Source organism: Saccopteryx bilineata, chromosome 4, assembly GCF_036850765.1.
Source record: "Saccopteryx bilineata isolate mSacBil1 chromosome 4, mSacBil1_pri_phased_curated, whole genome shotgun sequence".
Taxonomy (NCBI): domain Eukaryota; kingdom Metazoa; phylum Chordata; class Mammalia; order Chiroptera; family Emballonuridae; genus Saccopteryx; species Saccopteryx bilineata.
Genome location: NC_089493.1, coordinates 147,302,181 through 147,317,913, shown reverse-complemented (window position 1 = coordinate 147,317,913; position 15,733 = coordinate 147,302,181). Strand labels below are relative to the sequence as shown.

Sequence of the window (15,733 nt, the reverse complement as noted above, 5' to 3'; positions counted from 1 at the left end):
GAGAGAGAGAGAGAGAGAGAGAGAAGAAGGAGGGGTAAAGAAGCAGATGAACACTTCTCCTGTGTGCCCTGGGAATCAAAGCTGGGACTTCCACATGCAGGGCCAATGCTCTACCACTGAGCCAACTTGTTGGGGCTGTTTGCCAGGGCTGCTTTTTTTTTGGCCATTTAGAATGCTTTTCCTCTGGCCAACTCTTATAGATCCTTGAAAATTGACCATGAGGCCTTTCTGGATTTCCCAGAGCAGACTTAGCCCTAGCATTCTAACCATACATCTATGTACCTATCACCTTATACTATAATTTTAAATTTATGTATGTGCTGGTATCCATTACTAGACTTGAACTCTTTGAGGCAAAGACTAGTGGTTTCATTTTTCATTTTTATAACTTTTTATTTTATATTCATTTTTTTACTACCACAACTTAGCACCAGGCCTGACATCAAAATTAGAATTTTTATAAATGATTATAGAATGATAATAGCACAGGATTTTTACTGGCATCTCACTAACCTTAGCAAGGACCCTTTAATTTCCCTTCCTCTTTTGATTACAATCTTTCCACATTTCCCTAAATAATTTCCAGTTCCTGAATAACTTCTAGTCCATTTTCTTCTGAAAGTTAACTTTCTTGACCTGTGGTCTCTATCCCCCAGGCTTGGTGTTTCCCTTTTTACTATATCTTTTAATTTCTTTTTTGACCCTGTAAGTATTAATTATTAATGAGCAGAGATATTTTGCTTCCATGCAAGAACAAAAACCCAGATGACAAAGCTGGAGACCAGCTGTACACAGCTTCCTTTTCTCTGCAAGGGATCATAGAAACGGAATTTCGGGTAAGCCCAGCATTAGTTAAGCAGGTAGAAGGGGTGGCAGACTGCCACATCTGTACCTTAAAGGTCAGAACAAGATGGCTGAACTGAAATGATGCCTCCAGGACCAATCTGATGCTGACATGATCAAGACCTAAAGGAAAATACAGAAAGAACAAAGTCAGTGATTTTGAGAGACCCTGTTTACCATGCTAACTCCTAACTGTGCCTTTTCTGTAATAAACCCCTCTGAGATCACATGGCTGGTGACCAGCACTCCTTTCTAGTCTGTTGGACTGGTTTCCCATGCCAATCCACGACTAAGGGAAGGTCTAAAGGAGGACAGTACAGGATTTACCCAGGCTGTGTCCACATCCGTGTTTGGTGGCCATGCACGTGGCCACAGTGTGGCAGCCCTCCATTCCACTAAAGGACTTTCCAGGCTTTTTTCAAAGGTGAAACAAGAGACCTCGCCGCCTTGAACTCAAATCTTGAATCACACAGTGTGAGCTAGCAAGCCAGAGCACAGTAAAATCGAGAAGCCTGTGTCTTCCAACAGCTGCGAACAATCATTTGAACTAGTTTTATTGTTACTTAGCGTTAAACACAGCTTAGAACTTTCCTTTGAGGAAAAGGAGTGAGGGTCTGTAGCTCCTCTGTGGCTGAGGAGAAGGTGGAGGCCAGGACTCGGCATTGAGGCCATTAGCTGCCACCAGCTCCAGCATAGATGTGGAGGACTGCCCAGTCTGTACACGAAGGAGCCATGACTCTCTAAAGTACACTGTCCAATAGAAACACGAGTCACATGTGTCATTTAAAATGTTCTGGCAGCCACAGTTAAGCAAGTAAAATTTTTTAAAATATATTTAACCCAATAAATCAGAAATATTCTTATTTCAACATGTAATCAATATTTTAAAAGTTAGCATTTTCCCCCCAAACTAAGTGTTAGAAATCTGGGATGTATTTATACTTACAGCACATGTCCATTTGAATTAACCATGTTTTAAGTGCTCAGTAGCCACCTGTGGCTAGGGGCTGAGACATTGGACAGGACCACTCTCTGGAACGGGCTGGACTGCAGTGAGCTGGGTGCAGCTTCCCTTCTAGGACGAATGGCTGGGGGCAGACATGCTGCTGAGAGAGCAGCCATGTGCCAGCCTCTGTTATAGGCTCTATCTCTTTCTAGAGAGGAGATCTCCTTTTCCCTCTCCAAAATTCATGATTGGGAACCCTGGTTCTATGCAATCAGCTTGACAGTGGGCCATTCCCTCTATGAGGAGGTGTGGAACAATGCTGGACAAGTGGGAAAACAGCTGTAAAGCAAAAATGGTGTCATTTACCTGAGAGGACAGGTGTCTGTGGTAAAACTACCTCACATTCATTAGGGAGAGCCCAACTAGAGTTAATAATGAGGATCCAAAATGAGCTGGCATTCATTAGATGCCAATCATGTACTTGCCCAATGGGTGAAAGAGAAAGAGCTGCACACTAGACTTGCCCCAGACACTCTTGTATGATGATTTTCATGTTCCCCTCCAATGGTTTTGGCCCCTCAAGGCAATATGGATAGGCCTCTAAAGAGAACAGAGAGGTTAGGGCCCCAGGGGCAGCACAGAGAGATGTGGCAAATGGAATTACTCTGTGGGGGTTAAGGGTTCCAGTGCAGTTTTGAGGAGGGGCTGTCACCAGTGAGTCAGTCTACAGCAATTTAAGCACATAAAGCCCAAAGCTGGGTGGACATGAGGAAACCCTGCTCAGGTTCATACTTAGAGTGTCAGGGCCAGTGTGAGGTTCAATACTGCAGGTGTGCATGACCAGAGAAGGGCATAAATCCAGAAAGGAAAGCACTTTAGTCAGTGGCCGACTATTCTTTCAAGTCAATTTTTATATTAAAATCTTTAGCTTGCAGCAAGAAATGGAATGTCCTTTTCCTTTCTTCCTTCATGTATTGATGAAGGAAAAAGCACCTAGTGTGAACTCTCAAACTTCCCTGGTGTTACCAATTTCGCTTACCAGTGTGCTCTATATTAGGCTTCCTTCACCAATACCTCACAAACTTCATTATTTTTTATAATGAACAAAAGAATACAGAGACATTTTCTTCCCCTGCATGGAAAGAGTGAAACATTCTGAGTTATGTGCTTAAAGTACACTTATATTTCTCTACAAAAAAATAATCTTTCCTTAAATGAAGAGAAAATTGGTTGTTATACAGGGTTCCACATTCTGGTGGGCACTGTTCCATTCCATTATAACTCCTTGCTCTGACATTATTGAAGTCATTCAGAAAGATGCCTTATTAAAAATATGAAGAAATAAAAAATTGGAAAGAAATTTAATAACACCATTTTCAGATTGCCGTCATTTCTTTTCTTGATCTGCTTCCAAACTTGCTATCACATTCTCAACGGGGTGGCAGTGTGGATCATGGGGAAATCTGAAGTCAGATGAAGCATTTTTGTTCTTCCTCGAAAATGCCATCATTCGAATTTAAAATAAAAATTGTAATTGCTTATTGTTGATCTGAATTTAAAAACAAGCTGTACTACTATATTTGTCATTCAATCTGGCTAAAAATAAATAGCAGAGGAAATAACAAGACATTAATTTTTCTATCAGTAGGTGCTTAAATACAATAACAAATGAAATTAAAATATGACAGAATTTTTATCCATTTATATATTTGGAGCAAAAAGCAAACATATGTGGAACTAATTTTTTTCTCATACAAGAGGCAGATAATCTGGAGATTATTTTAAACTATAGAGAAATAATTATTTGAGTGTCTTATTTCCTTCAGTCAAAATAATATTTGGCATGAAACTAATGAAACAAGCAACCATGAGGTTATCTGAAACCATCATCCTTTCTCTCAGACATAGTTTCGGCAGAAAAGCTTCCAATGTCAAAACCTTTATATCACATGGATTGATTTTGGAAAATATTTTAATAAACTCTCAACAGAGAGCCCCACCCTCTTATCTCATAGACTAGGAGATCTTATCAGTGAATTGGAACTGGTTTTGCTTGAGATGGATTTTCAAAGGCAGTACCAGTCACGAATGGCCTTGGAGTTTGCTTAATGTGTCTGCTTATAGCGGTACTTACCGAAAACTCCTAAGGAAATCCCCAAATATTTCCAAAAGACTGTCAATGGCCTGCATAGTTATCTGTTCCTGGCTAATATGTGGGACTCTGGAGGAGTGCTTCTGCAATCCTTGCAGGAAGCAGGAGCTGTTTATCACAGGCCCCTGTGTACAGTTGCCTGCAGCAGTGAACGCACTAGCAGGTACTCAGTGAAAGAGGGTTGTAGGGCTATGAAGTTACGTCCCAACCATGGCTTGCAAGGGCCTACACTTGCCTGTCTGTCCTGACTCACTCAGCCCTGCTAAACCCACACCTTGCTTTTCCTTGAGTTTACCGAGAACTCCCCTGCCTTATCATCATGGCACAGCTGTTCTCAGCACCCCAACCCCTCCCCAATTGTTTCTCTCTTGTTCCTTCCCTTCTTTCAGGTCTCTGCTTAGATGCCATCATCTCAGAGAGATTTTCCTTGGCTTCCATCTAAAACACCACCACCTCCCATTCTTAGGGCCTCTGCCAGCCTCTATCCCTTAACCTGCCTGATGACATTTTCTAAGCCCTAATCACTACTTGATACTACATTATAAAGTTGTTGGATTACTGTCTGTTGCCATCTTTTGACTTTAAGTGAGGGCAAGGACTTTGTTTTGTTTATGGCTGTATTCTCCTTACCTAGAACAGTGTCTGGAACATCATAGATGCTCAATAAAATGCATGTATGATGAATTTAGTGATTATTTCATCTAGAGTCTATCAAAATATATCAGCCTTTCAAGAGATCCATATAATCTTTTTAGAATCATCAGCCACCATAAGACTCCTAGTTAAAAAAACCAAAAGGCACTTTGGAAATTTAAGAACAATGGAAGCTAGACCAAGTCTGCAGGTGGGGTGCCTTGACTCAGACCTGTACTAATAGAGCAACAGAAGCCCTGTAATTCCACTGAAGATGTCCAGACTTCAAAGTATTTCCAAAAATACTATGCCAACCATTGGGGAAAATGTTTACACTCAGAGCTTGTGGTCTATTCTTTCCGTAAACATTTCAGAAGCACAGTCTTGTTGGGACTGCTACACAGGATGTTTAGTGTAGTGACCAAGTGGGAGTCCCAGCTTGGGTAATCCTGTGGCTCAATGCTGACTTGAAGTTTCTGAAAAAATAGCTTTGCTCAGTAGCACTTTGTTACATAATCAATGGGAAAGCTGCCAGGAATCCTGTGGGGAAGCCGTCCCGCATCGCCATGAGGCCTGTGGACTGTGGGAAAGCCACCCTGTGTCCTGGGCGAGGTCCGTGTGGCCTGTGGGGAAACTGACTGGGTCCCCATGTGAGTCTGTGTGGCCTCGCACTTGTAGGCCCACCGTGATACTTTGTTAGCTGGAAGATACCTTGAGATTGCTTTCCAGCTCTAAGTTTTGAAGACTTCCGGAATTCTCTAGACAAAAAACAACAACAACAAAAAACAAACAAACAAACAAAAAGCTTCTGAAGCTTACTTCTGTTTTTGGTGGTGTGAAATTTAGATATAGGAACATGAATTTTTAGTTATTGCCTGAGTATATCATAAGTTGGCTATGAGAACCGTAAGTGAATGTTGTGATTGAAGAACACCCAGGGTGTTGCCATGGTTGGAAAGTTTCTAATATTAGAGCTGAGAACCACTCTTTTTCCATAAGACCCAGACTCTAAAGTTACTTGCAGGGGCATCCGTCCCACCTGACCTAGAGTTGAGCAAAACTACAGTGTCATTTCCGTGCACATGAAGAGAATTTGCTTTCTTACATAAGTACTTCCCCAGCTTAAAGCAATGCTAAGCACTCAGGTAGTGTCTCCACTATTTATAATTATCCTTTTTTGCTAGAAACCAATTAGAACACAAAGCATTTCCCAGAGACCTACAGAGTTGCTCCAATGAACAATACATGGAAAGGCCTGGGCCACTAACATTAGGCCTGTGTCCAGCTTCCTTCCTGAACATCCTTTCATTAAAGGGTTGATGTGACTGCCTCAGACTTTTCGGCAGGTATGTGCACAGACGTCCTTGGTTGCTCGTCCGCTCCCAGTGCACGGGAAGAAAGAACTGTGAAGCAACTTGTCCTTTTAATAAACTGGCCTTTAAGGGGAAAAGGCCCCAAAATATGTTGGGATTTTATGGGTTTTAGGTAAGACCATTTCCAAATGGCATTGTGAATTCCCAAGTTCTACACCCTTCTGGGACAATGAGTACTCACATTTGGCATGATGGCTTTGAGGCCCTGAGGGACCCTTAATCTTCACTGCTAAGTCAAGTGTGTTTACTCTATGGCAGTGGTCCCCAACCTTTTTTGGGCCATGGACCAGTTTAATGTCAGAAAATACTTTCACGGACCGGTCTTTAGGGTGGGACTGATAAATGTATCACGTGACCGAGACAAGTGCCAAGAGTGAGTTTTAGACAGATGTAACAGAGGGAATCTGGTCATTTTTAAAAAATAAAACATCGTTCAGACTTAAATATAAATAACATGGAAATAATGTAAGTTATTTATTCTTTCTCTGCAGACCGGTACCAAATGGTCCACAGAGCAGTACCATTCCACGGCCCAGGGGTTGAGGACCACTGCTCTATGGGAGTCACTAAGGCAGCCACATTTTATAGTAATTTCCTTCAATAACTGAACTGGAAAGACTTTTCTAATTCTAAAGGCCACAGAAATAGATGAAGCAGATCTTCCCTATTTTCTGATCTCTCAAGGTTTCCTGGACTTTGAATTGTATCACTTGTGTCTCTGAAGTTCCAAAGGAGTGTTATCTCCTTCTTTACTGTTGTCTGAACAGCCCCAGATGTACTTGGAAGAATCTACTTCAGTAGTAGTAAATCTGGTCCCTACTGCCCACTAGTGGGAGTTCCAGCTTTCATTGTGGGCAGTAGCAGAGCAACCAAAGTATAAATAAAAAAATAGATTTAGGCCCTGGCCAGTTGGCTCAGTGGTAGAGCGTTGGCCTGGCGTGCAGGAGTCCTGGGTTCAATTCCCGGCCAGGGCACAGAGGAGAAGCGCCCATCTGCTTCTCCACCCCTCCCCCTCTCCTTCCTTTCTGTCTCTCTCTTCCCCTCCCGCAGCCAAGGCTCCATTGGAGCAAAGTTGGCCCCGGGCGCTGAGGATGGCTCTGTGGCCTATGCCTCAGGCGCTAGAATGGCTCTGGTTGCAACAGAGCAACACCCCAGATGGGCAGAGCATCACCTCCTGGTGGGCATGCCGGGTGGATCCCGGTCAGGCGCATGCGGGAGTCTGCCTGACTGCCTTTCTGTTTCCAACTTCAGAAAAATACAAAAAAAAAATAGATTTAACTATAGTAAGTTTTTTATAAACATTTATTCTGCCAAACTTAGCGAAAATCTGACATAAAGTACTTGGTAAGTAATTATTATTATATAATTTAATTTGCTGTAACTCTGCTTTATAAATTTTATAAAATAAAGTTACTTTCCTACTTTATAAATCACCATTACTGTGGAACCAGTGGGCGGTTAGAAAATTTTACTACTAACAAAGATACAAATGTGGGTGGTAGGTATAAAAAGGTTGACTACTCCTGATCTACATCATTGATTAAATAATGTGCCCACGAGTGAACAAAGAACCAACCCACCTCGAGGTAGCCGAGGATGCAGTACTTGTGGGCTCTGTTCAGCCCACAGGTGGAAGAAGCCGTGTGCTGCACACTGCGTCCCACCAGGACGTTGCCAGCGGCGGGGTGGCAGGTCCCACTGTTGCATTCATCTTCAGCTTTTGCATAACTGAGCAATCCTTGAATACAGCAGAAACAGCTACATAGAAGGCAGTTCAAGGGTATCAGAAAGCTTAAAGAAGCAACTGGTTAAGTCAGAAAGTTAACAGTCCACTTATTTTTAATACCAGTTCTGTTGGTCATTAAGATCCTTGTCCTAGGTGTTGTCAGTGCCCTCAATTTGAGAAGTCTCTTAACCTGGAGGGTTATACCATCTGCCCTCATGTCTCCACCTTGGGCAGCCTATAGCCAATGATAAATATGTAGATCATTGCTGCAGGCTAGGACCAACTTCACTGTGCAGATTATGCTCAGACCCTCTCTTTGGTAGGAGGCTTCAGCCTGATTCCTGCTGGGACCACATCCCGCTGTACTTCCCTTACCCTTACTCCTCAGAGGCTCCCTCACTAAACCAGGTGCACATCAATCCCTGTCTCAAGCTCTGCTTCTGAGAAACCCGATCTGAAATTCCTGGCTGGTTAGTTCACTCAGTTAAGAGCATCATCCCAAAACGACAAGGTTGCAGGTTCGATCTCTGGTCAGGGCACACACGGGAAGCACCTCATAAATGCACAACTAAGTGGAACAGCAACTGAGTGCTTCCCTTCTCCCTTCCTTCTCTCTCCCTTTCTTTCTGTCTTAATCAATAAATAAGAAAAATTAAGCACTGGCTGGATAATTTGGTGGTTTGGAACGTCCTGCTGGAGTGCAGAAGTTTCCAATTTGTTTCCTTCAGTCAGGGCACATACAGGAGCAGCTCCATGTTCCTTTTTCTCTCTTCCTGCCTCTCTCAATAAATAAATAAATAAATAAATAAATAAATAAATAAATAAATAAATAAATATTAAATAAAATAAGAAACCTGATCTCAGACAGCTTCTCTATACTGGGAATTCTCCATGCATCATTTTTAGGGCATAAAATGAAAGCTAATGCTCAGACTCGAGAGAGCAGAATTCTAATTCTGGCTCTTCCACTTGTTTTAACCTGTGAAAAATCTATTGGAGAAGTTAACAAATCCTTGGGAGAGCATTTCCTCCTAAAATATGTAATTTTATCTCATCCCTTTGTAATATGGTTGTTGGGCTCAGATGTGCACTTGGAACAAATCAGAACCCCTTTGGGGTAAAGTGAGAGATGGTGTTCCAGGCTCTAGATCACACTGGGTCTGACAATGCTGTCCAACAGATCTGTCCTGAAGGGACTTGGTCACAGAGATGTAAGATCATTGCAAGGGCAACTCTATCTCTACTGTTACTTTAATTCTCTACTTTTCATGTACAGCCTCTGAGATCATCTTTTTAAATCTCAGTTTAAAACTAATTTTAAAGTTCAATTTGTTTTAAAACATCAAATTCTGAGTTAAGATAACTGTTAAATCTCTCTATATATAATGTTGAAGTTACACTCTGTAACCTATAACATATCAACAGATTGGTTTATTATTGGGATGATTGAAGAAAAAGTAGAATCTTACTGGGGCTAAGGTCTCAGGTTAACACACATATAAAGTTAAATCAGATACAATGTGAGTTTACTGTAATATTTTAGTGATAGCTATTTATAAAAATAGTTCAATGTCTTCTTTTAAAAGTATATTTGAACAAGATAGTATAGTATCTTTTAAAATTTAATTAAAGGTTTAGAATTCTGTTTGATTCTCAAGGCTATAATCCATGTACTAGTTTCCTCTTGATTGTAATTCAAATTATAGACATGATAATTTTGCAGAAATAAAATAGATTGAAAGACACAGGACCCAGAATTGCTGAAACAATTTTGAAAATCATTTTACATAATATTAAAGTTTTCTATATAGTCTCAGTAAACAAGAGTATAATATGTATTAGTGAATGGATAGGCCCATAGATCAACGGAACAGACTAGAGAATCCAGAAAGAGATCCACACCAATATGTCCAGCTGAGTTTTGAGGTGCAAAGGCACTTGACTGGAGGAAGGCTAACCTTTTCAACAAATAGTGCAGGGGCGATTGGCCATCCATAGCCAGAAAATGATCTGTCACTAAAACCAGGACTTAGAAAATATTAACACAAAATGGATCATGGCTTTCCATGTAAAATATAAAATGATAAAACTCCTATAGCACATAGGAGAAAAGATTTGGGACTTAGGGCTAGGTAAAGAATTTTTGGAAGTGACAACAAGAGCATGATCTATAAAAAGAAAAATTGATAAATTGGACTGCATCAAAATTAGAAACTTTGTGAAGAAGTTAAAAGGCAACCTATAGACTGGGAGAAAAAAATTGCAAATCACATATCTGACAGAGGTCTTCATCTAAAAGATATAAAGTGCTCTCAAAATTCAACATTAAAAAAACAGCCCAACCAGAAAATGGCAAGTGGCATGAATAGACACTTTGCTGAAGAAGATCTACAAATGGCAAATAAGCTCTGAGAAGATACTCAACATCATTAGCCATCAAGGAAATGCAAACCAAAGCCACAGTAAGATAGCACCACATACCTATCAGAATGGTTAAAATGAAATAAAAAAAATAGCAGTAACACCAGATGCTAGAGAGGACATGAGGAAACTGGACCACTCATACATGGCTGGTTGGAATGCAAAATAGCACAGCCACTCCGGGGAAAGGTATGGTAGTTTCTTATAAAACGAAGCATGAGCTACCATACAACCCAGCAATTGAACTCAGATATCTACACCAAGAAATGAAAATTTATGTTCACACAAAAACTTGCATACAAATGTCCATCACATCTTTATTTATAACAGTAAAAAACTGGAAACAACCCAGATTTCCTTCAGGAAAGTGTGGTACACTCATACCATGGGAGTAAACCATTGAAACATGCAACAATGTGGATGAATCTTAAAGGAGTGGAAAAGACAAATCTCAAAAAAGTTATGTACTGTATAATTCAATTTCTTGAATGACAAAATTAGAGAGATGGAGAGCAGATTGTTAAGGGTTTGGGGAGGCAGGGAGGGAGGGGCCTGGGGGTAGAGATGCTGGAGTAATCCTGGAGATCCTTGAGGTGATGGAACTGTAATGTATCTTTTTTTTTTTTTTTTTTTTTTTTTTATAATTTTATTTTTTTAATGGGGTGACATCAATAAATCAGGATACATATATTCAAAGATAACAAGTCCAGGTTATCTTGTCGTTCAATTATGTTGCATACCCACCACCCAAAGTCAGATTGTCCTCTGTCACCTTCTATCTTGTTTTCTTTGTGCCCCTCCCACCCCCTATCCCTCTCCCATTCCCCCCTCCCCCCCGTAACCACCACACTCTTATCAATGTCTCTTAGTTTCACTATTATGTCCCACCTACGTATGGAATAATACAGTTCCTGTTTTTTTCTGATTTACTTATTTCGCTTCGTATCATGTTATCAAGATCCCACCATTTTGCTGTAAATGTTCCGATGTCATCATTTCTTATGGCTGAGTAGTATTCCATAGTGTATATGTGCCACATCTTCTTTATCCAGTCATCTATTGATGGGCTTTTTGGTTGTTTCCATGTCCTGGCCACTGTGAACAATGCTGCAATAAACATGGGGCTGCATGTGTCTTTACGTATCAATGTTTCTGAGTTTTGGGGATATATACCCAGTAGAGGGATTGCTGGGTCATAAGGTAGTTCTATTTTCAGTTTTTTGAGGAACCACCATACTTTCTTCCATAATGGTTGTACTACTTTACATTCCCACCAACAGTGTATGAGGGTTCCTTTTTCTCCACAGCCTCTCCAACATTTGCTATTACCTGACTTGCTAATAACAGCTAATCGAACAGGTGTGAGGTGGTATCTCATTGCCGTTTTGATTTGCATTTCTCTAATAGCTAAAGAAGATGAGCATCTTTTCATATATCTGTTGGCCATTTGTATTTCTTCCTGGGAGAAGTGTCTATTCATATCCTCTTCCCATTTTTTTATTGGATTGTTTGTTTGTTTGTTGTTGAGTTTTATGAGTTCTTTGTATATTTTGGATATTAGGCCCTTATCTGAGCTGTTGTTTGAAAATATCATTTCCCATTTAGTTGGCTTTCTGTTTATTTTGTTATCAGTTTCCCTTGCTGAGCAAAAACTTCTTAGTCTGATGTAGTCCCATTCATTAATTTTTGCCTTCACTTCTCTTGCCATTGGAGTCAAATTCATAAAATGCTCTTTAAAACCCAGGTCCATGAGTTGAGTACCTATGTCTTCTTCGGAACTGTAATGTATCTTAACAGTGATGATGGCCAGGTGCATAAAATTGCATAGAATTAACAGCACACACACATACACACACACACAAATAAGTGCATGTACAACTTGGTGAAATTCAAATAAGGTCAATGGGCTATATCAATGTCAACTTCTTGGTTGTGATCTTGTACTACCGTTATGCAAGGTATTACCGTCGGGGGAAATCAGATGAAAGGTATATGGGATATCTCTGTATTATTTCTTACAATTGCATGAGAATATGAATTTTTCTCAAAATAAAAAGTAAAAAATTCAAATAATCCTCTCTTCCTTAAAATCATCCCATCAGCCTCTGCCTGGTGAACCAAGTATACCCTCACTCTAAAATAAGACACACATGATCTGTTCTGGCTGCCTTTACACACTTTTCCTTGAGACATTTTTTTTTTAAAAAGATTTTACTTATTGATTTTACAGAGAGAGGAGAAAGGGTGGCTCAAGAAGTATCAACTCAGAGTTGCTTTACTTTAGTTGTTCACTGACTGCATGTTGTATGTGCCTGGACCAGGCAAGCCCAGGGTTTCGGACCTCAGTGTTCCGGGTGGACGTTCTACCCACTGCACCACCACAGGCCAGTCTATACTTTCCCTTGAGATATTTATGCCAAGACCTGATTTCAACAGGCATGGGTGACAGGATTGGCCTAAAATGAAGAATAATTACTATACTACAAACTAAGCTTGGTTTCTTCTCAGTTTTCTCAAGCGTAAAAATAATTTTTATGCACACTTTTTGTATCTAATGGATTTCTTTCTTTCAACTTACTCTCCAAAAATAGAGGCTTTTGAAAAATAATGTTCTTTCTCTTATGCATACATTTCCCAAATGAACTGTTCTTTTAATCTGGTTATTTTGTGATTATTATCAGATTATAACCATAGGGTAGATTATAGTTCTACAGCTAAGAATAGATACATAATGTTTACTTCCCACAGGTACCAAATATCATTTTGAGCAGGGAGTTTTCTATCTTCAATCTCACTGAAGAGATTATTCTAAAACAAAGGCATGGCATTGCGTTCTGTCTTTGAGATAGTTATATGAAGAAAATTAGTTCCATCATATACTTTCCATTTCACTGTAAAATAAATCATAGGTTGGTTAGCATAAATTTTCCTTTTATTTACCCAACAATCCAAACACAAATCTTTTATTTCCTAGAATTGGCATCTAAGACAAATAACTAATTAGAATTTTGGACTCTAGTAGACAGAGTTTTTGTAACAAGGTCATGTATAAACCTCTGCTAATGCGATGTGTGGATTAACTAAGACTTCCCTCCTAGGGCTTTATTCTTTTAGACAAGTTCCATCCTGAATTCCTTTATTGGAATTGCTGCCTTAGAGATTTAACTTGCTTTTATAACCTAACTTGGCCAAACTTGTTTTAATCAGATGTTCACTTTTCAGAAATAAAAGTATTCCAGGACGTAGTTAACTATTATTTGTGTAATATTCTAAGTGCAAATATGAACTTTTGGTCTAAAATACTTGGTAAAAAGTGACTGGAAACATCAGTAGTGAAGGCTTCATGCCCAAAGGAAAGCTGGACAACCTGCTACCCAGGCTGCTGGCTTCAGCTGCGGATTATTACATGAGCAACAGGTCGGGACTAATTCTTAAAGATGAAGAATAAAGATGTTTATGTCTTTAGAACATCAACTTATTCCTCAAAAATTGCATACAGCACAGAGACAGAATCTCATTAAGAATGAATGTAGGACTAGAATCTATGTAAACACAATTAATTAAATAAAAAAAAGAATGAATGTAGGAGATCTAGTCATTTAAAGAAAATGCACAGCAAAAGTTCTGTGAACCAAAGGATCATTTTGTAGAAATAACCATTGTTATATAATCTCTCAGTAATTTTGAATATGGTTATGATTTTCTGAAATGTGGGAGGTTTTCATATACTTTGGAGCGCACTTCAGTTTTAGAGGCTGTAAACATGCATTTGTGTTCTCACACACATTTATTATGGGTAAGGAAAACTACAAAGAATGTATAGTAGAGAGGGTCTGCACTTCATATCCAGTTCCCCAACCTGGGGCAAATGATTCTTTCTCTTTATTTTCCTTCGTTAGAACACAAGGCAAAGTGCTTCAGTAGGCTCTAGCGTATGTATAAATAAATGCCTATGGTTGAACAAAACGGAAAATGCCCAAGCTGATGACACAGGTTAACCTGGTTTATAGTTTGACCACAGGCAACCATAGAGCTTTGGGTTAGATCAGGGACCTCTGGTTCAGAAATCCAGGCTGAACTGCTGCAAGCCCTTTCCTGCCCTAGCTAATACAGTTTTGAAGCCCTTTCCTTGGGAGAGAGGGGTCTCCAGAGGACCCTCTGAGCAAGGTGCAAGTTATCCTCTGTGGAGGCTGGAAGAAGGCCAGTCATCCTTAGCTGGGTTCCTTCTAATTTTGAGTGTTGGCTTACTCCCGAGAGAAAACATCTTAGCCAGATGTAGATGAAACAACTCTTCTCCGACTACCTGAGGCCAGATCTATCTAAGCTGTGGGTCCTGGAGTGCATCTTTGTTCCCACTGGCTGTGACAGCGCCTCGCTGAGCAGGGAATTTTCAACAGAAATCAAATGAGCACTTCCCATCTAGAGCTGCTCTTCCTCCATTACCAGTAAATCTAACTGGAAATTGCCTCAGGTTTTACAAATTACAAAATTAAAAGATGAGATTCTTAAAGTTTGCGGCCATGAAGAAATTCAGCATGAATCTTTGAAGAGAGGATTCTAAGAAATTTACTTAGTGCTTGGTAACCAAAAGCAGGTCTGTTATAGACATATAAAAGTCAGGATCAAACAGAGTAATTGTTGGAAACATCTTTTCTATGACTAATGTCAATTATTTCAGCATATTACAAACAGCAGAGGCATGGAGAATTTGGCCTTTCAGCTCAGCTGCTGCTTACTTAGAAGAAGGAATTTTGCCTATAAATTCTTCATGAGACCACATACTGGGACAAATGCTACATTCAAAGCAGAGCTGTTTTTAAAAATTGAAATGCATTATATTTGTAAATTATGAGTCTGAAAGTATTTTGTTTCCTTTAGTCTCTTACTTATCGGCTGAGGATAATATTCTATTAAAGAATGACAGAAATAGCTGTGTGTGGATATTATGTAAACATATTTTAGTGACATTTTTTAGTTGCTTGACACAATTATACAATAGAAGAGCCATGCAAATACATAGCAGTATGGAAAAAAAGAGGTGAATATGTTTAAAGCTATTTCTACTAAATATTTTAGAATAATTTAATACAAGCAGAAAATTGATTTTTTTTTTGAGAACTAATATTCACCAAAGTACAAAAGAAAGGTCAGTTGAAATTGCATTCTTTTGTCGGGAAATTAAATTCAATACTGCTAGATTAAAAAAAAAAGGTTAAATCAGTCACTGATAAACTCAATAACTGCATCAATTGTCAATGATTTGAAAATTTGTATATTGGTTCTCACCCTTTTTGAGACAGAGAGAGGGACAGATAGGGACAGACAGACAGTGATGAGAAGCATCAATTCTTCATTGCAGCACCTCAGTTATTATTCATTGATTGCTTTCTCATATGTGCCTTGACCAGGAAACTCCAGCCAAGCTTGGGCTTCAACCCAACAATCTTAGGCTCAAGCCAGCAACCTCAGGGTTTTAAACCTGGGTCCTCAGTGTCCCTGTACGATACTCTATCTTCTGCGCCACTATCTGGCCAGGCTAATGGTTTTCACCCTTTAGGGATACAAATACTTACAGTGCCCAACTTCTTAAAAAAAAGAAGAATATATATATAATTTTTACAAATATTTTTATTTTGAAA

The 15,733-nt window shown here is 39.6% G+C and overlaps 1 protein-coding gene across 1 annotated transcript in view; it reads right to left on the bottom strand.

The window, feature by feature from the left end:
• Nucleotides 1–15,257, bottom strand: part of LAMB4 (laminin subunit beta 4) — a 124,476-nt gene extending 109,219 nt beyond the window's left edge. The window contains 5 exon segments of the mRNA XM_066276741.1: nt 893–966; nt 3,161–3,261; nt 3,263–3,282; nt 7,528–7,685; nt 15,224–15,257. Coding sequence (XP_066132838.1) covers nt 893–966; nt 3,161–3,261; nt 3,263–3,282; nt 7,528–7,685; nt 15,224–15,257 — 387 coding nt within the window.
• Nucleotides 15,258–15,733: the final 476 nt, after the last annotated feature.